This window comes from Suricata suricatta, chromosome 9 (assembly GCF_006229205.1).
Source record: "Suricata suricatta isolate VVHF042 chromosome 9, meerkat_22Aug2017_6uvM2_HiC, whole genome shotgun sequence".
NCBI lineage: Eukaryota > Metazoa > Chordata > Mammalia > Carnivora > Herpestidae > Suricata > Suricata suricatta.
Window position 1 is genome coordinate 26,558,212 of NC_043708.1, and position 22,521 is coordinate 26,580,732.

Genomic DNA, 22,521 nt, shown 5'->3' on the forward strand with positions numbered 1-22,521 from the left:
CAAATTTTTAACAGACTTGCAACTCAGGGGGCACAGTCTTTCCAAAATGACTTACTTCTGGAGTGGGAACAGGCCCACATGGTTTCAAACCTAGAGGACTTGATACAAGGCTCTGCTCAGCGAACAACCTTTTTCCTCCTGCTGTGTCCCCTTTTTGTCTGGAAACAAATTTAGCATGCTGGTCTCACACAGGAAAGCTGCCTTGGGCCTTTGAACCAGCTACACTGCAGGTATTTTGACCTTGTCCGCCTATAGAATAAATTTCAGATTAAGTGATTATTCTTGAGTGTTTTTACGCACTGTTTCATCTTTTTCAAGAACGTGCACATCGCTCAGTAATTTGTCAGGATGGCCATGAGCTGCAGGTCCACTTTACTTTATCACCCTGATTTTATATACAGGGAGACTGGGGGTTAGAGGACTAGCTTCATCATTCCAAAAGTGTTTGCTGAACACTTCTACGTGCCAGGTACTGGGCTGGGTGTTGCAAGATATAAGGATCACTAGGCAAGCATAGCAGGGAGATAGACAGGAACAACTTTGTCTATAACAGATGTGAACCAAGAGCCGGGGAGCCAGGAGGTGACAGGATTGTTTCTTTACTGGGACACAGCTTTGGGAAAGGTTGCATCGTGTGGGTAAGGTTTTGTTTAAACCCACTTAAGGGGCGCCTGGGTGGCTCAGTCGGTTAGGCGTCCTACTTCATCTTAGGTCGTGATCTCATGGTTTGTGGGTTCGAGCCCCATGTCAGGCTCTGTGCTGACAGCTCAGAGCCTGGAACCTACTTTGGATTCAGTGCCTCCCCCTCTCTCTGCCCCTTCCCTGCTCACATTTTGTCTCTCAAAAATAAATAATAAAAAAATTTTTGAAAAATTTTAAATAAAAACACAACCCACTTTGGGGGTGCCTAGGTGGCTCAGTTGGTTGAGTGTCCAACTCTTTTTTTTTCTTGCTTTTTGCATTTTATTGGCCACAGGGGAGGGAGCCTTCTCCAAGTCACCAGAGGTGCTCACAGTTTCTTCAGCTACTTTAAGCTTGGAACCTTGGGGTCCTGGAACTGGCTGGGCACATTGGGCATGTTCCCATCATCTCAGAGGGGCACTGGATAGTTGTAGGGGGTGGCCTGGTTGATCATGGTGGCATATTTGGTGAAGGGGCTGACAGTGGGCAGAATTATACCAAGGCCCCCAATGGTGAAGGACGCAACCAGCATTGGCTCCTTGGCCTGGGCATCCTTAAGGAAGGCTGCAAGTCTTCCGACCATTTTGGTCCTTGAGTGTCCAACTCTTGATTTTTGGCTCAAGTTGTGATCTCACAGTTCATGGGTTCAAGCCCTGCATCAGGGTCCATGCCGACAGTGTGGAGCCTGCTTGGGATTCTCTCTCTCTCCTTCTCTCTCTACCCCTCCCCGACTTGTGCACATGCACACACACTCTCTCTGAAAATAAACAAATACACCTTAAAAAAGCCACTATAAATATCCAAACTTTTGTTAAACTGTCCTCTTTTTTAAATTTTATTTTATTTATTTTCATTATTTAAAGGTTATTTTTTGAGAGAGAGAGCAAGCTGGGGGGCAGAGGGAGAGGGAGAGAGAGTCCCAAGCAGGCTCTGCACTGTCAGCATGGAGCCTGATGCAGGGCTCCAACTCTTGAACTGTGAGATCATGACCTGAGCTGAAACTAAGAGTAGGATGTTCAACTATCTAAGCCACCCAGGCACCCCTTATTTTTTTTATTTCAGAAAGGGAGAGAGAGAAAGCCCATGAGTGGAGAGAGAGAGAGAGAGAGAGAGAGAGAGAGAGAGAGAGAGAGAAAGAGAGAATCCTAAGCAGGCTCCACACCCAGTGCAGAGCCTGATGTGGGGCTCTATCCCATGACCCTGGGATCTTGACCTTAGCCAAAATCAAGACTCTCAGCCAACTGAGCCACCCAGGTGTCCCCAAACTGTCCTCTTTCTATTCTTTGCATTCCTAATTCTTACAGATTCCAATCATTTCAATGGGTCCATACTCACACCCACACAAACATGCATTGTAAAAGCAAAATATGGAGTATGCTTTCTTTTAAACATAACCATACTTGAGGGGCGCCTGGGTGGCTCAGTTGGTTAAGCCTCTGACTTCAGCTCAGGTCAGATCTCACGTTCGTGGGTTTGAGCCCCGTGTCAGGCTCTGTGCTGACAGCCAGCTCAGCCTGGAGCCTGCTTCAGGTTCTGTGTCTCCTTCTCTCTCTGCCCCTCCCCCTCTCATGCTCTGTCTCTCTCTCTCTATCAAAAAATAAATAAAACATTTAAAAAATTAAAAAATAATAAACATAACCATATTTGGGTTATATCCAAGGATATTCACTGCAGCATTCTATGTATTAGCAACATCCATCAGTAGGGAACTGGATAAATAACAGTTCCTTTTGGATGGTGTATTTTATAGCAGAAAAAAGATGAAGTAGGTATGTATGGTATGGAAGAATCTCTCCAAGATTAACTCTAAAGCATAAAAAAGCAAGCTGCAAGGTGGAGTGTTTAAAAGGAAAAGATGGGTGTGTGTGTGTCTGTGTGTGTGTGTGTGTGTGTGTGTGTGTGTGAGAGAGAGAGAGAGAGAAGTATCACACATAGAAATTTACATATACATAAAACATTTCTGGAAAGATTCCTAAGAAACCATGAATGGTAGTTGTCTCTTGGATGGGAGACAGACTTATTTTTCATTTTATGCCTTATTATCCTGTGAAATTTTTTTACTACATGTTTTAAAATTTTACTTTATTTTTTTATTTAAAAAAATTGTTTTAGTGCTCTCTACCCCCAATGTGAGGCTCAAACTCATGACCCCAAGATCAAGAGCTGCATGCTCCACTGACTAAGCCAGCCAGATGCCTGCGTTTTTACATTTTTTAATTAAAATCTAGTTAACTGGTAGTAAAAAAAATAATAAACTTAAAAAATAGTTAATTAAAAACAAACAACAATATAGCACAGGCATTTTTTCCATGTTACGATATAATACATTTAGCTCTCATTATTGCCAGGCTGTTCAGATACCTCACATGTGTTAACTTACTATTTCCCACAACAACCCTCAGTTATTATTCTATTTCCCAGAGAAGGGAAACTGAGGCATCTTGCCCAAGGTCACACAGATATTACTTACGTGGTAGAGCAGGAATTTGAACCCATGTAACCTGGCTCTAACCATCTCAGTGGGGACACTGCTCTCTTGTTGAGGGCAGTAAAGCATGTTCTACAAAGTGATTGTGTCACACTTTGTCTAACTGCTCCTCCTTTGATATGCATCCTGGTTGCTTCTAGGATTTTGCTATTATCTACCATCCTGCAGAAACACCCCTGCGATTAACACTTTGTGCTCTTGGGTCAATATATTCATAAGAGTGCAGTGAAACTGCTGCATCGTCTAAAATTTGATAGTTATTGCCACATTGCTTCCCTTTGTTTTCCTTAACCAATTTGGTCTCCCCTCCTCTGTGTACAAGAATGAGGAAGTAGCCCAGAGCTGCAGGAGCTTGAAAAGAGGAAGCTCAGTCCTAGTGGAAAAAAAGTATAAGCAGAGACACTGACCTGTGTGTTTTGTGAGGTTAGGGATTGTCTAACTTATCTTTGTTCAACAAATATTTCTTGTGTCCTTACTGAGTGCTTTTACACAAAGGCAGAGTCATGGTAAACACAACAGGCTTGGACCATGCCTTCATGGAGCTGACAGTCCCTGGAGAGAGAGGCATTAATGAAGCAAACACACAGGGGTGCCTGGGGGGCTCAGTTGGTTAAGTATTAGACTTCAGCTCAAGTCATGATCTCTTGGCTCAAGGGTTTGAGCCCCAGCTGAATGCTTGCTGAGAGCCTGATGCCTGCTTTGGATTCTGTGTCTTCTTCTCTCTCTGTCCCTTCCCCGCTCACACTCTGTCTTTAAAAAGTAAATGTAAAAAAAATTTTTTAAATGAAGCAAACACACAGAGTGAAAATATAACAATGTGCAACAAGTGCTGTCAGGAGAAAAACTGGGGTATTGTGGGAGGGAATAATGGAGTCTTTCTTTAGCAGGGGTGATCAAGAGAGGAGCTTCTGGGGAAGAGTCATTACACTGGGGACAGAAGGAAGAGTAGAAATTAACAGAAGAGTTAAAGGGAATAAGGTTGTTTCCTGGCCCTTAAAGAAGCTGGACTGGTAGGGGGGCCAAGGCCCTAGAGCCTTTTGAAGCCCTGAGGTCTGAGTGAGGTGTTGATGTAAAGGAGTTTACTACATTTTTGCAGAATCCTTTGCTGCTGTGTAGAAGCTGAATTAGGGCAGGAACAAGAATTTAAGTAGGGAAACCAGTTAGAAGGTTGGCCCAAGGTGGTAAAGGAGAAACCTATAGATTAAAAGTCTCAAAAGATGCATCAATCAACTGCTATGTGTGGACCTAATTTGGATCCTGATTATTTTTTAACTGTAAAAAAAAAAAAAAAACCCACAGCTATAAGACAATTAGAAATTTGAACACAGTATATTTGATATTAAGGAAATATTTTTAAAAATCTTAGGTGTTCTGTCAGGTTTCCCACTATCCTCACTTCAGGATTAAAGAGTTGGAAATTATCTAGTAGATAATTTAGAGGTGTAAACTAGCATATTAATTTTTAAAAAAATTTTAAATGTTTATTTTTGAGAAAGAGAAAGTGTGAGTGGGGAGGGGCAGAGAGAGAGGGAGACACAGAATCTGAAGCAGGACCCAGGCTCTGAGCTGTCAGCACAGAGCCTGAAGTGCGGCTCAAACCCACCCACTGCCACATCATGACCTGAGATAAAGTCAGACACGTAACTGACTGAGCCACACAGGTGCCCCTAAACTAATATATTATTAAATCCAGTTGAAATTGGAACAATTTTTTTTATTTCATTTATTTATTTTCAAGAGAGAGAGAGAATATGTATGGATGTGCAAGCCAGCCAGGTAGGGCAGATTGAGAGGGAGAAAGAGAATCCCAAGCAAGCTCTGTGCCGTCAGTGCAGAGCCCCACACGGGACTCTATCCCACGACCATGGGATCATGACCTGATCTGAAATCAAGAGACAGCCGCTCAACCAACTGAGCCATCCAGATTACCTCCCTTGTTATCAGGCCCAAAAAGTCCATACTGTCATGTTTGAGAAACCTTGCTGCTTGTTGGTCTCTGTCACTGCGCTTCATGAAGACAATTGTAATTGTCAACAGGTCGACCTTCCAGCTTGACCGCCGGTTCAGTGAAGACAGGTGATGCACGTGTCTTGTTGAGTGTCTGGCATATCGTTTATGCTTAATAAGGATTGAAGGAAGACGAGGAGGTACATCCAGATGCAGACATAGGGCTGTATGAGATCGTGTGGCTAGATCTCTTTTTTTATTTTATTTTATTTTTTACAGTGTTGTATTAGTTCCAGGTGTACAATATAGTGATTCAACAATTCCATACATCACTACTGCTCATCAGGACAAGTGTACTGTTTAATCCCCATCATCTGTTTAACCCAACCTCCCATCTCCCTCCCCTCTATTAACCATCAGTTTGTTCTCTACTGTTAAGAGCCTATTTCTTGGTTTGCTTCTCTCTCTCTTTTTTCCCTTTGTTCTCTTGTTTCTTAAATTCCACATATGAGTGAAGCCATATGGTATTTGTCTTTCTCTGCATGCTGCTTGTTTTCTTGATCTATTTCCCACAGCCCTTTGGGCACAGTAGTAATAAGACAACAAGCATTTCCTTCTTCAGCATTTAACAAATATTTATTAAGTACTTACTAAGTATTGGCAGTGTTCCAGGTACTGGGAATACGGAAATGACCAAGGCAGAGTCCCTGTCTTATAGGTGAAGACAAACAATAAGCAAGGAAACAAGATGGCTTCAGTGACAATTATAATGAAGAAAATAAAAGACGGGCTCCTGGCTGGCTTAGTCAGTAGGACATTCCACTTTTGTTCTTGGGATTGTGAGTTTGAGTCCCACAACTGAGGGTTGTTGTGGGAAATAGTAAGTTAATACATGTGAGATATCTGAACAGCCTGGCAATAATGAGAGCTAAATGTATTATATCGTAACATGGAAAAAATGCCTGTGCTATATTGTTAAGTAAGTGTAATGTAACAGGGAATGATGAGGCAGGAAGACATATCCCAGGTAGGCTGAGGAGGTGACGTTTGAACTAATGTTGGGAGCGAGCTATCCAAGGAAAAGCCCCGGCCCCAGGGCAATTGCACTTGCAAAGACGAGGAGATGGGAACAGTGGCCACTCAATGAAGGCTTAAGGAAAAGACCCAACCACTTACACCGCAGAAACATTGGATTTCATTCTAACTGCAGTCCGGAATCCTGACTTATTGTTAAAATATCACCATGGTTTCTTTAGGAGAATGTTAGAAACATCTATATTCTGAGTCTAAGATACTTGTCATAAAATAGTCACACTTCTCGGCTACTTTTAGTCAAAAGGGAAATCTTCCGGATCCAGCAGGGGGCGCGGTAAGCGCTCGCTAAACAGAATGTACCGCTCAGCACTCTTTGATTCTTTTCGAGGAGCGGGTCGCTTCCGGGAGCGGCCGCAGCGCCCGGCTCCTCCCTCTCTATCCGCCCGTCTCTGTGGTCGCCAGGGTCCCGCCCTTCTCCCCGCTAGCCGCGCGCTCTTTGCACTCTTCCCGAAGACGACGCCGGGGCAGCCGGGCTCCGGCGGAGGGGGGAACTCGGCTCATGGAGGCCCCGGGGCCCGCGGCTGGGGCTGGCGCCAGGTGAGCAGGGCGGCCGGGAAGGAGGGCCGGGCCTCAGGGTGCCCTCCCCGGGATAGGTGAGGAAGGGGCTCTGCTGCCTTCTGCCCTCAACCGCGGCCCGGGAGGAACCCGGGTCCGGGCAAAAGAGTAGCACCGAGGGGGCGCGCACCGCCCCGCGATCCAAGGTCTCCTCCGGCTCTCTGGGGGTGGGGTCCTCACCCTCGGCACTCGCTTTTCCCCCCTCTAAGAACTTCCAAGTGCACAGAATTGACTTAATCGTCATTCTCAGTTCTTGGCACACTATGGTGCGGTGTAAAGCCCATCTTGTGTTTTACTGTAATTTTTATCTTCCATCCCTAGTCTCATTATTCCCTTCCTTATTCCCTCATTCATTTCACCCACCTTCTCAGACACCCATTCTGGTGTATTAAAAGTGTTTGCACAGCCCACTTTACCCAAGTTTGCATATTTGTTTATCTTGAAAGATACATAGTGGTTTTGAATTCCATAAATTATAATATGCTGTGATTTTTTAAAACACCTTTTTACCCAGTTTAATGCTTTTGAGATCATACATTCAGTAGTAATCTAGTTTACATTTCTGAGGCCTGCATACCTTATTTATTTATTTATTTATTTTGAGAAAGAGAGATAGTGTGAGCAGGGGAGGGTCAGAGAGAGAGGAAGACAAAGAATGGGAAGCAGGCTCCAGGCTCTGAGCTGTCAGCACAGAGCCCGATGAGGGGCTCGAACCCACGAAGAATGAGATCATGACCTGAGCCCAAGTCGGACCCTCAGCTGACTAAGCCACCAGGCCACCGGCCTGCATACTTTAGACCTCACTTTACTTACTTATTCCCCTAATGATGGACACTTAGATTGCTTCCAATTTTTAACCACCACAGACATACTGGTGTTTGTCTCCTTGTGATATGGGTGATAATTTTTCCGGATTATCCACCCCAGGGTAGGATGCTAGTCATACCTACATCTGCAGAATTCTCTGGAATGATCACATCAGTTTATACTTCCCAACAGCATTGCATAAAAGTTCTGATTTCCTCATATCTCCCCCCCCCCAGCATCTGGTATGGTTTGCTTTTCTAATATTTATCCATGTGATGGGTTGTAAGGTGGCATCCCATTGTGTTAATTTTCCTGTATTATGCATTTGGGTTTCCCCTTTTCTAAATTGCCTGTTTGTATCCATTTCCTACTTTTCTGTGGTGCTGTCCTGACTTGCAGGAATTCCTTGTTGGATTTACACTCTGCACATAGCTTCCCCAAGTCTTTCAATTTAACCTGTAGCACTGTGTTGAGCAAAAATAAGTCCCTGGGGTGCCCGAGTGGCTCAGTCAGTTAAGCATCCAACTTCAGCCCAGGTTCCAATCCTGCTTCGGGACTCTCTCTCCCTCTCACTCTCCGTGTGTGTGTGTGTGTCTCTCTCTCTCTCTCTCTCTCTCTCTCTCTCACACACACACACACACACACAGAGTAAGAAGTATTAGTTTCCCCCTTTATAGATATTTGTGGGTCTGGGATCTGATTTGAGGAATATCTTCCCACTGTATCTTCATTAAGATGTTCTTCTTCATTTCCTTCTATTAGCTAAATATAGTTGCTTTTTCACATTTAGGTTTTTAATCCATTTGGAGTTTTAAATTTTTATCTGTCTAAATGATTTGAGGTAATGACCTAAATTTTCCTCTACCACTTTCAGTTAATAACTAATGAATTAATAATTAGAAGTTAAAGAGCCTGTGTAGCCCAGTTACCCAAGAGCTTACCTTCTTGGACATAGGCGGTCTGTATCCAACCCTAAGGCTACCACCCACTAGGTGGGTGACAGGGAAAGTTACTTACCCTCTTTGGCTTCAGTTCCTCATCCGTAAAATAGGATGTAGTCTCCATCTCTTAGGATTATGACAACCAAATGAATTAATACATGTAAAATTCATGGTGAGCAGTACCGGGCACATAGTACATGCTTCCTAAGTGTTAATAGGTGATAGTATTAAAATGTCATTTCTTGTGATACAGCCTCTATCCGTTTTGCCTTTTTGGTCTCTGTCCCATTGGTCTTTTTTTCCTGTATTAAAACCACGGCTCTGCAATATGATTTGTTTTAATAACTGATAGTTTGAGTCTCTTCCTCCTCCTTTTCTGTTCTTCACAGTTGCCCTCAGCTATTCATGGGTCTCTAGGTTTCCATATAAAGTTCCTCAGAGAAGTTCTGCTTGTGATTGGTAATATATTTTGCTAGAAATTAGGTCTTTATATAATTTTCAAACAATTTTTTTAATGTTTTATTTATTTTTTATACAGAGAGAGACAGGGCATGAGATGGGGAGGGGCAGAGAGAGAAGGAGACACAGAACCGGAAGCAGGCTTCAGGCTCTGAGCTAGCTGTCAGCACAGAGCCCGACGCGGGGCTCGAACCCACGAATGTGAGATCTGACCTGAGCCGAAGCCAGAGGCTTAACCGACTGAGCCACCCAGGTGCCCCTATATAGTTTTTTTAAATGTTTACTTATTCTTGAGAGAGAGAGCACGAGGAGTAGGGGAGGGGCAGAGAGAGGGGGAGACACAGAGTCTTAAGCAGGCTCCAGGCTCTGAGCTGTCAGCACACAGCCCAGTGAAGGGCTTGAACTCACAAACCACAAGATCATGACCTGAGCTGAAGTCATGCTTAACCAACTGAGCCACGACGCCCCTATCTTTATATGATGTTAAGTCATGCCAGCTCTGTCTTTCAGATCTTATGAGAGAGCTTTGTTTTTTCTTTCAAAATGTATTTTTTTAATGTTTGTTTTTTTATTTTGAGAGTGTGTGCGTGCACACAGGAGCAGGGGAGGGACAGAGAGAGGAGAGAGAATCCCAACAGGCTCCTTGCTGTCAGCACAGAGCCTGACAGGGGGCTCCATCTCATGAATCTTGAAATCATGACCTGAGGTTAAGCTGGTTAAGCGTCCAACTTTAGCTCAGGTCATGATCTCACGGTTCATGGTTTTGAGCCCCGCATCGGGTTCTGTGTTGTCAGCTCAGAGCCTGGAGCCTGTTTCAGATTCTGTGTCTCCCTCTCTCTGCCCCTCCCTTATTTGCACTCTGTGTCAAAAAATAAATAAACATTAAAAAAAAAAAAAATCATGACCTGAGCTAAAATCAAGAGTTGGACGCTTAACTGGCTAAGCCACCCAGGCGCCCCACTTCCAAAATGTCTTATATACTCTTTTTAAAAGTTAATCTCTGGATATTTAATAGTTATTTTAATGCTTTTCCTTTGTAAATGACATCTTATTTTCCAGTTATTGTTGGTATAGAACACTATTGATATTTGTATGTTAACCCTATATCTAGCTGAACTTTTATTTCCAGCATTTGTCTATTGATTTGCTGTTTGTTGGGTAAATGATCACATTATCTGCAAATAAAGACCATTGAACCTCTCCCCTTTTAATTCTTTTACCTCATTTATTTTTCTTGCTCTATTGATTTAGCCAGAACCTTAAAAATCCTTGATGGGCTTTCTTGTCATGTTTGGGACCATATAGAGGTTGTGGCTGAAGTTTCTTCATTAAATGTTTTTTAGCTCTAGGTTTTTGGTAAATAACCTTTTATAGCATTTACTGGCTTAAGGAAATTCCTTTCTCTCCCATCTATTCCTAACATTCTTGCCACATGGTCTGGACCCCTCCATAGAACAATGTAGATAAATTTGGTAACTGTTCTCTAAGGCTTAATGGCCATCATAGGTTTCTGTCTGCTTCTCCTGCATGTCTTCCGCAGACCCAGATTAGATCTGCAATTTCTCCAGCGGTTCCTGCAGATACAGAAAGTTTTGTTTCCCTCTTGGTCATCACAGAATGCCTTGATGTTCCTGACCCTTTTGTGTGTGGCCCTACTGGGTGAGTGAGTGAGCCCGGGTGGGAGTGGGGGAGGGCGACCCTGGTTTGGGTCCCTCTCTCTGGAGAGCTGATGAGGCAGCTAGTCAAGGGGAAGCGTCCCTTCTCGTTTTCTCCCCCTTCATCAGTGATTTCTGACTCCTCTCCCCAACCCAGAACAACTGGTCATCTACCAGGTTGGCTTGATCCCCAGTCAGTACTATGGGGTCCTGGGAAACAAAGACTTGGAGGGGTTCAAGACCCTGACATTCCTGGCTGTCGTGCTCATCGTCCTCAACTCCATGGTAAGGTCTCCGTGTGCTTCTCTTCCTCCCCAGCCTAGTCTGAGCTGAATGCCCAGTGGGACTTAGCCACCAAGAAGCAGAAATCAAATTGTAGGAGGGGTGTTTCCTCCCATTTCTGGGAACTGGAGGTCAGAACCCAGTTCAGGGCATTCATTGATCTTGCTGTTTGGCCTAATTCCTCAAGCTCCCAGGACTAGGCTGAGAAGTTCTGGTTAAATCAGCATTGAGCAGAAATGATCTTGTCCCTTCCATTCCCAGAACTCTTGCTTCAGGGAGCTCAGAGCACATGAAAACGGGGATCAGCAGCTAAGGGGCTGTTGCTTCTCTATGTCACACCTCCCAGCCTTTGCACCTGCTGTGGTCCTGCATGATGGCCTCCTGCCCCACCCTTGTTCCCTCAGTTAATGCCTGCTCACTTTTCAAGGTTCTGCTGTTGTCACCTCTTTCAAGTCCTCCTTAGCCTTCTCCTTCATGTTTCATCCACCAAACCCTGCCCTCTTCTCTGCTTAGCTAATACTTGGAGTTAACCTCTGCTGTAATACTCCTTACACCCTTGTAATTGTTTCCACGCTAGACTGAGCTCATTGTCATTGCCTCGGGCTCAGCATGTAGGTGCCCCATCAGTGGTGAACAGGGAGAAGTCAGGACTCTGCTAGGACCCAAAACTAATGCTCTGTCTGCCTGTACCACCTGTTTCCTTGGGGAAGCCACTTCTCATCACACTTGGGCAATTTTGATGGGTCTTCTGGAAGTAAGCAGCTGTGTATCTGTGACCCTGTTCTACGCTTTGGGGAACAGAAATGAATATAAATGGCCTAGAAGATACCCTCCCCCATCTCCAGAAGCTCCCCTGCTCTCAGCATAAGATAGAACGCTTACTGTCTTGGCTTTGGTAGGCCCTTCAGTGCTCGGTGAAGGAATGAGCACGGGAGGGAGGGAGGGAGGGCAGAATCCCCTGACCCGACACATGAAACAAGCAGAAGTGCCTACTGGACAGAGACTAGTCAGAGTGGCCAGGGACTGACCGGAGTGGGCGGGGACTGGTCAGCAGAGGCTTTCTGCCAGCCCCGCGCTTCTGCTGAGACCTGCAGTAAGCCATCTCTCCCTCTTGCTTCCTTCCTCTTGCTTTCCCCGCTGCACAGCTGAAGAGCTTTGACCAGTTCACCTGCAACCTGCTGTATGTGAGCTGGAGAAAGGACCTCACCGAGCACCTTCACCGCTTCTACTTCCAGGGCCGTGTGTACTACACCCTCAATGTGCTGCGGGATGACGTCGATAACCCGTAGGCACCCGCTCTCGGTCTCCCTACCCTCTGCAGGGTCCTGTCAGGCTGGCCAGGCCTGGAGAGCCCCTGCCACGGGCACCTCAGAGTTCACTCACAGCTAGGCACAGATGTTGAGAAGCGCCCTATGGGAAGGACACCCTGGAGGAACCCTGGAGGGGCTGCAAGCTGAGAATAGGGAGCTAAGAGATAGGAGCAGCTCCGCTCCCATTTGTCCATCTTCTATCCTGTGCTTCCAAACCAGGCTCTTGGATTTTCAGCGGTAGAAAATGACTGCTGCCTAGGATTCCGTGTAAGATTCAGCTCTTCATTCTGTCACCTCCCAGTTTATAGGCCTTAGTGCACAGAGCTCCAGGTCCCTTTCTGGAAAATTAAGATGCTAGTTCTATCTGAGGGGTATCTCGGATGATATTCATGGAATGCACACGAGCGGCACCTGGCACATCACGAGGGGTCCAGTGTGAGTTAGCTGTTGTTACTTTACAGGTGAGGAAACTGAGGCCCAGAGAAGGCAAGTGGCCCAGGGTCGTGTCTGTCTCATCGGGAATAGGAGTCAGTGTGGCCCCCGGCAGTGCAGTAGTACATCTGGGGTGTCTGCTCGCACTCATTCCCTCTCCACCCACCACCCTCAGGCCCTTTCTTTCCTGGGGTGACCTTTTCTCAGCCTAAGCTGAGCTTCTCAGCAAAGATTCTTGGGATGCCTGTTGCCTCTTATCTTTCTCTGCTAGGCTTCTCTGTGGCTCAACCCTTATGAAGCTTCTGCAGCCAGATAGGGGAAATGGGGACAGGCTCAGGCATGCAGAAGTTCTCGGGAGGACCTAGATAGACGGGATAGCCTTCCTGCTCAGCCAGAAACTCAGCATATCTACCCTCCTGTCTTTCCCTGGTGCTACTCAGGACCCCCAGGTACTGGGCCTTCCAGTTGCCACTTTTTCTGAGGGGTAAACTGAGGCACCCTCAGAAGCCACTCTTCAGAACCCCCACTTAAAGGTCCTAAGGGTCTTGGTGCCTCTAGGAATACCAGTGCTTTCTGGGTCCATCTTACCCCCCAGAATTGTAGCTGACAGTGCTGAAAGGCAAGATCAGAATAAGAGGCAACATCAATCTGTCTCCACTCTCTCCACCCCCGGCCCTGCTCCCTGTCTAGTTGCTCTGTGTTGTTGGTTCCAGGGACCAGCGCATCAGCCAGGACGTGGAACGGTTCTGCCGGCAGCTCAGCAGCATGGCCAGCAAGCTGATCATCTCCCCCTTCACCCTCCTCTACTACACCTACCAGTGCTTCCGAAGGTGAAGCCTCTCCTCCTCCCCCAGCCAGGTGTTTCCCCTGAGGCCCCTCACTCACACAGGCTCTCCCAAGTCCGGGCCTTCCCTCCCTCCTACCTGGAGCCCAGGAAGGCTTCCTCTGTCCTGTGCTCACTCCCCCGCCCTCCCTTGGGACCTGTGGCATTTCAGTGTCACAGGGATCCTCAAACTCTGACCACCTAGACCCAGTAACAGATGCCCCCACACAGCAGAGGTCCCACAGGACTGCTGTGGCTAGAACTGGACAGCTGCTGCGTGAAAGTGAGCAAGAATCAGGGCAGAGCCCTGCAGAGATCTGTGACACCACGCCCCCATCCCTGCCGTCTCCCTCTCTGCCTTTCAGCACAGGCTGGCTTGGGCCTGTGAGCATCTTCGGGTATTTCATCCTGGGAACCGTGGTGAACAAAATGTTGATGGGACCCATCGTGGCGAAGCTGGTGGAGCAGGAGAAGCTGGAGGGGGATTTCAGGTGTGTCTCTCTTGCTTGAGGTTTCCGGGCTAAGTGAAATGGCTAAGGAATGAGATCGAGAGTGAGACCACCTCATTCAGATCCCAGCCTGTGCTAGTTACTAGCCGTGTGCTCTTGGGTGAGGTCTGGAACCTCCCTAAACCTCAGTGATCCCATCTCTAAAAGGGATGGTACTATTGTCTACAGAGAGGATAATGAGGAGGATTACTGAGATTATGTACGAGAAGCACCGAGAACAGTGTCTGGTTGGCCATCCCCATCCCTTGGCCTTCTCATGTGCTTCTGTTCCAACCTCCCTGCTTAGGCTCAGTCGATGGATCCAGCCCCTGCTCTTGCTTCTCGGCCCCTTCCTTCAGGGGCCCTGGGAGGAGACGGGGTGGGCAGGAATGCACCTGTCCTCTGGGGAGCTGAGGGGCTGCCCTGTCTGCAGGGCCTGTCACCCCGAACAGGTCCTGGGATTCCCGCCCTGTGGCGCCAAGACAGCCAGTTTTGAGGAGGAGCTGGGTTCTCTTTGTCTTGGTCCAGGCCTCCAAAAGGAGAGGGGCCAGTACTGGCCACCGTCAGCACACATTTTCCTTTGGTCTGCCCAGGTTCAAGCACATGCAGATCCGGGTCAATGCTGAACCTGCTGCTTTCTTCAGGTGAGTCAGGTGGGGTAGTTCCCTCCTGCCGCATCAGAGCTAATAGAGGAGACGGCAGAGAAAGGAAGACGAATTGTACAGCCCTCCCACCATCACTGAGCCTAGGGGACAGGTATCCTTACATTCGGCTCTGACCCCGTACCCGTACCGCTCACTGTTCGCCTCATCGTTATGTCCAGGGATTTGTTTCTGAAGCTGCTTCCTTCTAGTGGTCTAACTTGGGGCCTAAATTTGCTCCAAGAATGAAACGAGCGAATACTTTATATCTTGATGATGACTATAAGGCATGGCCTCTGCCTTTGTTTTACCCTCTTTAAAATGGCTTTCTGCCACTGCCTGATGGCTGATCAAAGAGTCTCAAAGACCAGTCCTTTGTCTCTGTAGCGTAAAGAAGGAAAGGGAGCCTCAGAAGATCAGGGAACCAGGTTCTTACAAACACTGTTCAAGTGGAACGAAGAGTCACCTGATCTGACAGCAGCATTGTGAAATTTCATTCCCTCTGGGTAAGGGCAAGTCCCTGTGCCCTGCCTCCTGTGAGGCCTTTGGAATCATCGTGTGGACTAATAGCTCAGGCCCCAGAGGTGTTCGTGAAAGCTGCTGTTGAATTATCTGGATCTCCTTGCCCAGGGACTTTTGGCGCTTGTCCATCTCTGCTGCAGTTTGCAGCTGTTACCACTTGGGGGCGCCAAGAACACTAGGAATCTACAAGGTGGGATGGGGTTGTGTAGTGGGTAGCGCTGGGCCGGTGCTCAGGTGTTTGTGGATTCTTCAGCCTCTCAAGAAGCTCTGGGGAAAGGAGGTTGGTTCGTGGAGCTCTGGATGGGTTCTTCCATGGGGTCTCTGGCCCTCTGACACTTTCCACGTGCCAGATGGAGAATCTGCCTGCCCCCCCCACCCCAAACTGGGGACTCAAGGACAGGGACTGTTTTATCCACTTCTTTATCTCACTGGCTATCTAGCACAGAGCCTGCCACATAGTGACTCCTCTGTGTATAGTTGTTTAATAATAACAGCTGTTATTTATTATGCCTGGCGCTTTATATTTAGAAATTCTCACTCTGACTTACTCTGTAGGTATTATGCGCTCCATTTTATAGAAGAAACAGATTCCAAGGCTTAAGTAACGTCTCAGTGTCACCCAGCTAGTAATTGGCCAGAGCCAAGATTTGAACCAGGTCTGCCGAATCTAGAGTTCATGTTTTTTCTGCAGACAATACTGTGTTGAGAAAACGAAGCAATGAATGGATGCTAGTGGCAGGAAGGGTCTGAGGGGAAGACTGAATGGGCCTGGTCCCTAAAGGAGAGTGTGATGAGGGATGTAGGGTCCCCTGGCCTGGCCAAGGCTCCCCAGGCCCCATGGACAAGCCAGCCTTTTTCATCAGAGCTGGGCACGTGGAGCACATGAGGACAGACCGCAGGCTGCAGAGACTCCTTCAGACCCAGAGGGACCTGATGTCCAAGGAGCTCTGGCTGTACAGTAGGTGGAGGGAGCCCCGGGAGGCAGGAGCCACAGGATTGGGATAGTCCGCTTCCCTTCCCACACCTCCCTGCCTTCGCTCTGCACTAATCACTTTGCTCCAATGAAGGACTTAACCACGGGGAGCCACTGCCTTTGCCATGAGTACCTTCGGGAGAATGAGGATCCAGGGAATGGCTCAGTCCCACTTGGCTTCCTCCTCCCTCCTCCCTCAGAGCGCATGAATGGCCCCTGCGGCTCTTATCCAGGGTGTTTCTGTCTTCTACAGTCGGCATCAACACATTTGACTATCTGGGCAGCATCCTGAGTTACGTTGTGATCGCAATCCCTATTTTCAGTGGTGTCTATGGAGACCTGAGCCCCACAGAGCTCAGCACCGTGGTCAGCAAGGTGAGAATCCCCCCTGATGACCCCTCATGCCATCCCCTTTGGCCAAGTGCCCAGGGCCTCGGAGTCCAGGCCTTTGATCAGCGCCCACTGTCCTGCGCAGAATGCCTTTGTGTGCATTTACCTCATCAGCTGCTTCACCGGGCTCATCGACCTCTCCAGCACCCTCTCAGATGTGGCCGGTTACACGCACAGGTGAGGCTGCGTCAGGCCCCTCTCCGGGTCCCAAGCAAAGCATGTGCCACTTGGAGAAGTAGCTGAATGAAAAAAAAAAAAGAAACAGAAAAACCAAATGCTGGTGGGGGTGAGAGGGAGTAGCACCTTCACCTGGGCCCTCAGGCCCTCCTCAGGCTTTTACTTCTTGCCCAGGATCGGGGAACTCGAGGAGACCTTTCTGGACATGTCACTGAAGTCGCACGGTGGGGAGATCCTGGACGAGAGCGAGTGGGACGTGCACAGGTAGGTGCTGGGCTGGCAGGGTGGCACAGTGGTTGAGGAGGCAGCTCCGGGTGTGCCCAGCTCGGGCAGCAGGGTTGTGTGGAGCAAAGAGTTCTCTGCCTCGTGCCAGGCACATTACAGATGTTCACAGTCAGTGTTGCTGTTCTAGCATCTATTATGTTCATTTACACCTCCCCTCCGCTGCCGGAAGCAGGTGCACACCCCTGCTTGGTCCTGTGATAATGAGACATCTGAGAGGTGCCCCTCCCGCTGAGCCCTGCCACCTATCCCTTCCCTCGGGGCGTGTCTGCTCCCCATTTTCCTTGCCTCACTCACACTCACACGTTTTTATTCGTGCCTCCTTGCACGCTCTGTGATGTTTCTGACCTTTCTGTGCAACCGAGGATTTGTTTCATGTCCTTGCTTTTCCTGAGCTAATTATTTAACTGTTCTGTGTCGCAGTTTCTTTATCTCTGAAAGGGGAACAGTAATGGAACCTTCCTCTCAGGGTGCTTGTGAGGATTAGGTATCACAGTTCACAGAAAGTACTTGAACAGTGGCCACAGAGCAAGCTTTCAAAAATGGAAACAGCCTGAACTGCAGGGACTACACACAAGTCTCTCCTGAGGGACTAAAGCCTTAACTGTTGCCCCTGTTCAGAATTCAGGCTTCACGCAACTCTGGGGCTGGGGAGATGGGGCAGTGACCACGGGGAACCGGAGGTGCAGTCGTCCAGGGGAGATGGGTGCAGACCCAGATCCCTTTACGACCACCACACACCTCCTGTCCTAGCCCCTGGTTACACACGCTGTGAAAACCTACCCGTCTTATAGTTAGACCGCTTCAGCCCTGTGCCCCCAAGGGAGTCACTTAGCCACCTGACTTTGTTTCTTCCTCTACCAAGCGGGGGTAATACCTGTGATTCGTGGGTTGTTAGGCTGATTAAGAGGAGTTGTGTGTGGTGCTTTGCGCAGCCTGGAACAGAGGAGGGGCCTCCAGCCCTACCTCTGTCAGCTGGGGCTGCCCTCACAGCACCACATACCACGTGACTCATCCAACAGACATGTATTTCCTCACAGGTCTGGAGACTGGAAGTCCCAGATCAAGGTATTGGCTGGGTTGGTTTCTTCTGAGGCCTCTCTCCTTGACTTGTAGATGGCTGTCTTCTCTCTGTGTAGAGAGGGAGGGGGGAACAAGCAGGGGAAGGGCAAAGAGAGAGGGGGACAGAGGATCCAAAGTAGACCTCGTGCTGTCAGCACAGAGCCCAGTGTGGGGCTCGAACTCACAAACCACGAGTTCATGACCTGAGCCGAAGTTGGATGCTTAACCGACTGAACCACCCAGGCGCCCCCTCCCTCTTCTTAAAAGGACCTCAGTTGAATTAGATTAGAGCCAAAGCCTAATGGCCTCATTTTAATGTAATCATTTCTTTAAATACCTTATTTTCAAATGCAGTTACACTCTGAGGTACTAGGAATTGAGACTTCAGTATGTTATTTTGAGGACACAATTTAGCCCATAACCACCCCCCTATCCAGAGGTAAGATCCCCCCAAGGACAAAACGCACTACTTACCTTCCCCACACTCCTCTCCTCTTAACCGCAGGACCCCAGACTGGCCAGCCACAGAACCAACAGACACAGCTTTTCTCCTCGAGCGGGTCTCCGTCTGTGCCCCCTCCTCTAACAAGCCCTTAATCAAGGATCTGAGCCTGAAGATCTCTGAAGGTCAGAGTCTGCTCATCATGGGCAACACGGGCACCGGCAAGACCTCTTTGCTCCGGGTACTAGGCGGCCTCTGGGCAAGCACACGCGGTGAGAACCAACCCTCCCTACCCCTGAGCCAGCCTTGGCTTGGTGGGATACGTGTGTGTGTGTGTGTGGGTGTGAGTGTGGGTGTGAGTGTGGGAGTGTGAGGAAAACTGAGCAGTTTTGTCAGGGAGAGGAAATGAGAGGCAGTTACTTTGGGAGATCTCAAATGGAGGTTTCTGTGGGCTCTGCAGGCTCAGCGCAGATGCTGACGGACTTTGGACCCCATGGGGTGCTGTTCTTGCCACAAAAGCCATTCTTCACTGATGGGACCCTTCGGGAGCAGGTCAGCACAGAGCCCACTCCTACCCTCCCCTAACAGGCTTCGGGCAGTATGGCAGGTCTCAGCTCCAGAGGGTTACGGGGCAGCTGCTGGGTAATAAAGTGGCCCCTGCCTAGGAACCCCCAGGCTCTGAGAACTTTTTATTCCCATCTGTGGATTGGGCCATCAGAGTAGCTCCTGGGGGCAGGTTGGATTCTGGGAGCCCTGCCCCGTCATCTGCTGGCCCAACCTCTCCTACTGGACTCCTGGCCCGGGTGTCCCTTGCTGTCCACAGGTGGAGAGGAGCCTGGCTTTGGCGGTTCCTGGGGCTGCTTCTGAGGGAGGATGGGCTGCGTGTGGCCCCACCTCTGGTTGGCCCTCATCTTAGGCCTGTGTGGTTTTGTTTTGTCAGGTGATATATCCCCTGAAGGAGATCTACCCGGACTCAGGTGAGCTGGGCTTGTTGAGGCCTGTCCTCTCGTGTCAGTTGTCCCCGCTCTGCCTGGTCGGGGCCTCGCCAGTGCCTTTTGGTAGAGGTTCCAGCAAGGCTGCAGGCTTCGGGTTGGTTTTCTCCTCCTCCTTCAGCGGCTTATGATTTGGGGAACTCCTCTTGCTCTGTCGTCCTCTCCTTGAGGAAAGATACCCACTGGGGGACAGGAAGGGATTACTTCCTTCACCTGGCCCTTCTCTTGCGTGTTAAGTGCCGTAACCCATCCCTGCAGAGCCTTAGCCCAGATTCTGGCCCCCCTAGTGTGTCCCCTGCCGAGATGCACCCCATCTCTTCTGACTGCCTAGAAGGAGCCGGCTTCTTGAGAAAGCTTCTCTCTGTTGCAGGCTCTACCGACGATGAGAGGATCATGAGGTTCTTGGAGTTGGCAGGCCTGGTGAGTGTGGGCAGGGACCTGAGGTCCAGGCTCGCCTGGTAGCACTGCTCGCAAGTGTTGGTCCAGCAGAGCCCACCGACTGGCGTGGGCCCAGGACTGGAAGTAGGGGTCTGGACCGGGGGACTGGAGTGTAAAGTGGCGACGGGAGTATCGGGCATGTCCAAGCAATAAAGGGGTGCGTTCTCTGGAGCGAATTTTAAAGTGATAACAAAACACGAAGCTGGTCTGCTTTTTTTCGGCCTCCTGCTCCAACACATCTAAACCGTGCAGTGAGTGGGGTGCCCTTCTCTGCCTGCAGCAGATCACTCCCACAGCCCCCGGCCATCTGACTCAGAGGTGTGTGGGTGGGCTGACAGGAAGCAGGGTGGGCCCTCTCATGGACAGTGTTGCCTCTGGGTGCGTTACAGGCCAGTTTGGTGGCGAGGACAGAGGGTCTGGACCAGCAGGTCGATTGGAACTGGTAAGCGGGGAGTTGAGGTGCTCCAGAGCCGGCTTCCCCAAAGACCGGGCTCCAGGTATTTGCTGGCCCCTCAAGGGCATGTTCACGCCCTCCGGAGCAGAGTTTGGATCTCATCTCATGGACAGCAGGGCTGCAGTGTTGTTGAATGGAGGAGGGTGGTATCCATCTGTCCCAGGCCCGGCCTCCACCTAGACCCGCTCTGTGCAAGAGCCAGGCTGCATCGTCCTTCCTCTAGTGCTCCTCTCGCCCCCACTGCCCAGGTACGACGTTCTGTCCCCAGGCGAGATGCAGAGGCTCTCCTTTGCCCGGCTCTTCTACCTGCAGCCAAAGTACGCAGGTGAGGTGCGCCCCACAGGTGTGCGTGTCACGTACTGTGTGCTCACAGGGGTGTGTGTGCGCATGTTCATGTATAACTGGGGAGGTGTTCAGAGGGGTAGGAGAGCACACCTGTGCATGCCTGGGCGTCTCTGTCCCTGTGGGTCAGGATGGCGGGGCTCTGCCCATGAGGCAGTAGGGTGCTCTCGGAATCCTCAGAGCGGCTCTGGATGTGCTGTACCACCAGTTCCCAGACATCCCTTGTCCAGAAGTGGCCCTCACCCCCTCCCCCTGCTCGGCCTGGAGAGGGACGGCAGGTGTGAACTTCAGGGACTGACATCCCTGGGGGAACTCAGAATTCCTGGTTTGAGGGGTTCTAGGCCACGCGGTACCTACTATAGGAAGCTGGGGGGTTTTGTCCTGCTGGTAGAAGGCTTCCCAGGCGGAGCCTAGCCCCCTGCCCCTTGGCCCACACTCTCCCTCTGGCAGGGCTCCTGTAAGCCAGGGCAGCTGTCAGCCTCCCCCAGGTCCCAACCGGAGGTGAGTGCGGTTTGCAGGAGAAGCAGAGGTGGGCAGGGGCAGGACCTGACCTCTTCCCACCGGCTTCTCCTCTCAGTGCTGGATGAAGCCACCAGTGCCCTGACCGAGGAGGTGGAGAGCGAGCTCTACCGCATTGGCCAGCAGCTGGGCATGACGTTCATCAGTGTGGGACATCGGCGCAACCTTGAGAAGGTACCCAAGTTCAGAGATGCCTTACGGAGGAGGAAGAGCCCAAAGGCTGGGCCTGTCCAGGGGCCCTTCAGAATGGGGAGTAGGGGTGGCAGAGAGGGCAGGGGACGGATGACCTCCTGTTGGTGTGGCCGGGGCAGCCTGACCTCTGCGTGGTGGTGGTCTCTTGCAGTTTCACTCCTTGGTTCTGAAACTCTGTGGAGAAGGAAGATGGGAACTGACCAGAATCAAAGTGGAATGAAGCCAAGGGTGTGGCTGTGGCCACTGGAAGAAGTGCTGAACTTAGGGCAGATTGCCATTCCCCCTGGAGGGACCAGGAGGCCTCCAGGGCAAGGGAGACCCTTGGCCGCCTCTCAGGAGCGCTGGCTGCCAGGGGCACAGCAGGGGTGGGGCGCCCTGTGGAGCACCCAGGCCTGCCAGGCGCCTCCTGCTGCCCCAGCCAGAGCTCCCTGCACCCCAAGTGTTGATTGCTTTCAGGTGACCTCAGATTGTGTTTCCTAAAGAAAAACCTGAAAGTGTGAGATCTATGAGAAATGTAGGGTCACTGTGGAAAGAATACTGGGCTTAATGTCCGGAGATCCGAGAATCTTTCAATTCCATTAAATTTTGTAGCAATAGCTTTTTAACTTGAATCAACCATTTAAATTTTATAACTTTTTTAAAAAAAGATAAACATTTCTTAAAAATTAGGACTTTCTCCCTCCTCTGTCTCCATTGTAAGATGACCTTTGAATTGAATCCGCAGACTTGTATTTGGGCGCCGGGGGGAAGGGAGTAGCCCTCTCCACAGTGCTGGAACCTTCTGTGCCTGGTTTTTCACTTCACCCCACATCTCCACTTTCCCTTTCCTGGTTGTACCTGAGCCACTAACCTCGAGGGCCTTTCTGTTCTTGTCTTAACTCAGGTGCAACTAAATCTGTTTCCCCTCAGTCAGCTAAAATAAGGTGGGAGTTTTTCAAAAATAGTCTTTTGTTAGGAAACAGCAGGGGCACCTGGGTGGCTCAGTCAGTTAAGCATCCAACTTCAGCTCAGGTCATGATCTCACATCCAAGTGAGAATTTTCTCCTTAATAAAGTTAAAAACTTGGAATGGGAATTGCAAGGGAAATAATTTTCTCACTCCAAGACTCGAGGTTATTTACTGCCTTGTTGGT

General features: G+C 49.4%; 1 protein-coding gene and 1 pseudogene across 7 annotated transcripts; one reads left to right on the top strand and one right to left on the bottom strand.

Moving 5' to 3' along the window:
* Positions 1-1,009: 1,009 nt before the first annotated feature.
* On the bottom strand, positions 1,010-1,264 carry LOC115301352 (annotated as a pseudogene).
* Positions 1,265-6,554: 5,290 nt separating this feature from the next.
* On the top strand, positions 6,555-22,475 carry ABCD4 (ATP binding cassette subfamily D member 4). 7 transcript variants are annotated; one of them, XM_029951614.1, is made up of 19 exons: positions 6,555-6,748; positions 10,514-10,632; positions 10,786-10,913; positions 12,056-12,195; positions 13,366-13,482; positions 13,841-13,966; positions 14,557-14,607; positions 15,990-16,084; positions 16,353-16,474; positions 16,575-16,666; positions 16,841-16,930; positions 18,516-18,724; positions 18,913-19,004; positions 19,393-19,429; positions 19,815-19,864; positions 20,272-20,324; positions 20,585-20,661; positions 21,256-21,371; positions 21,541-22,475. In XM_029951614.1, the coding sequence occupies exons 1-19, from the start codon at positions 6,711-6,713 to the stop codon at positions 21,607-21,609; spliced, it is 1,821 nt and encodes a 606-aa protein (XP_029807474.1). In that variant the 5' UTR covers positions 6,555-6,710; the 3' UTR covers positions 21,610-22,475. The 7 variants fall into 7 exon arrangements, with proteins under 7 accessions (XP_029807474.1, XP_029807475.1, XP_029807478.1 ...); XM_029951615.1 differs by lacking the exons at positions 10,514-10,632; positions 10,786-10,913; positions 12,056-12,195 and having other exon boundaries at positions 6,557-6,748; XM_029951618.1 differs by lacking the exons at positions 6,555-6,748; positions 10,786-10,913; positions 12,056-12,195 and having other exon boundaries at positions 10,561-10,632.
* Positions 22,476-22,521: the final 46 nt, after the last annotated feature.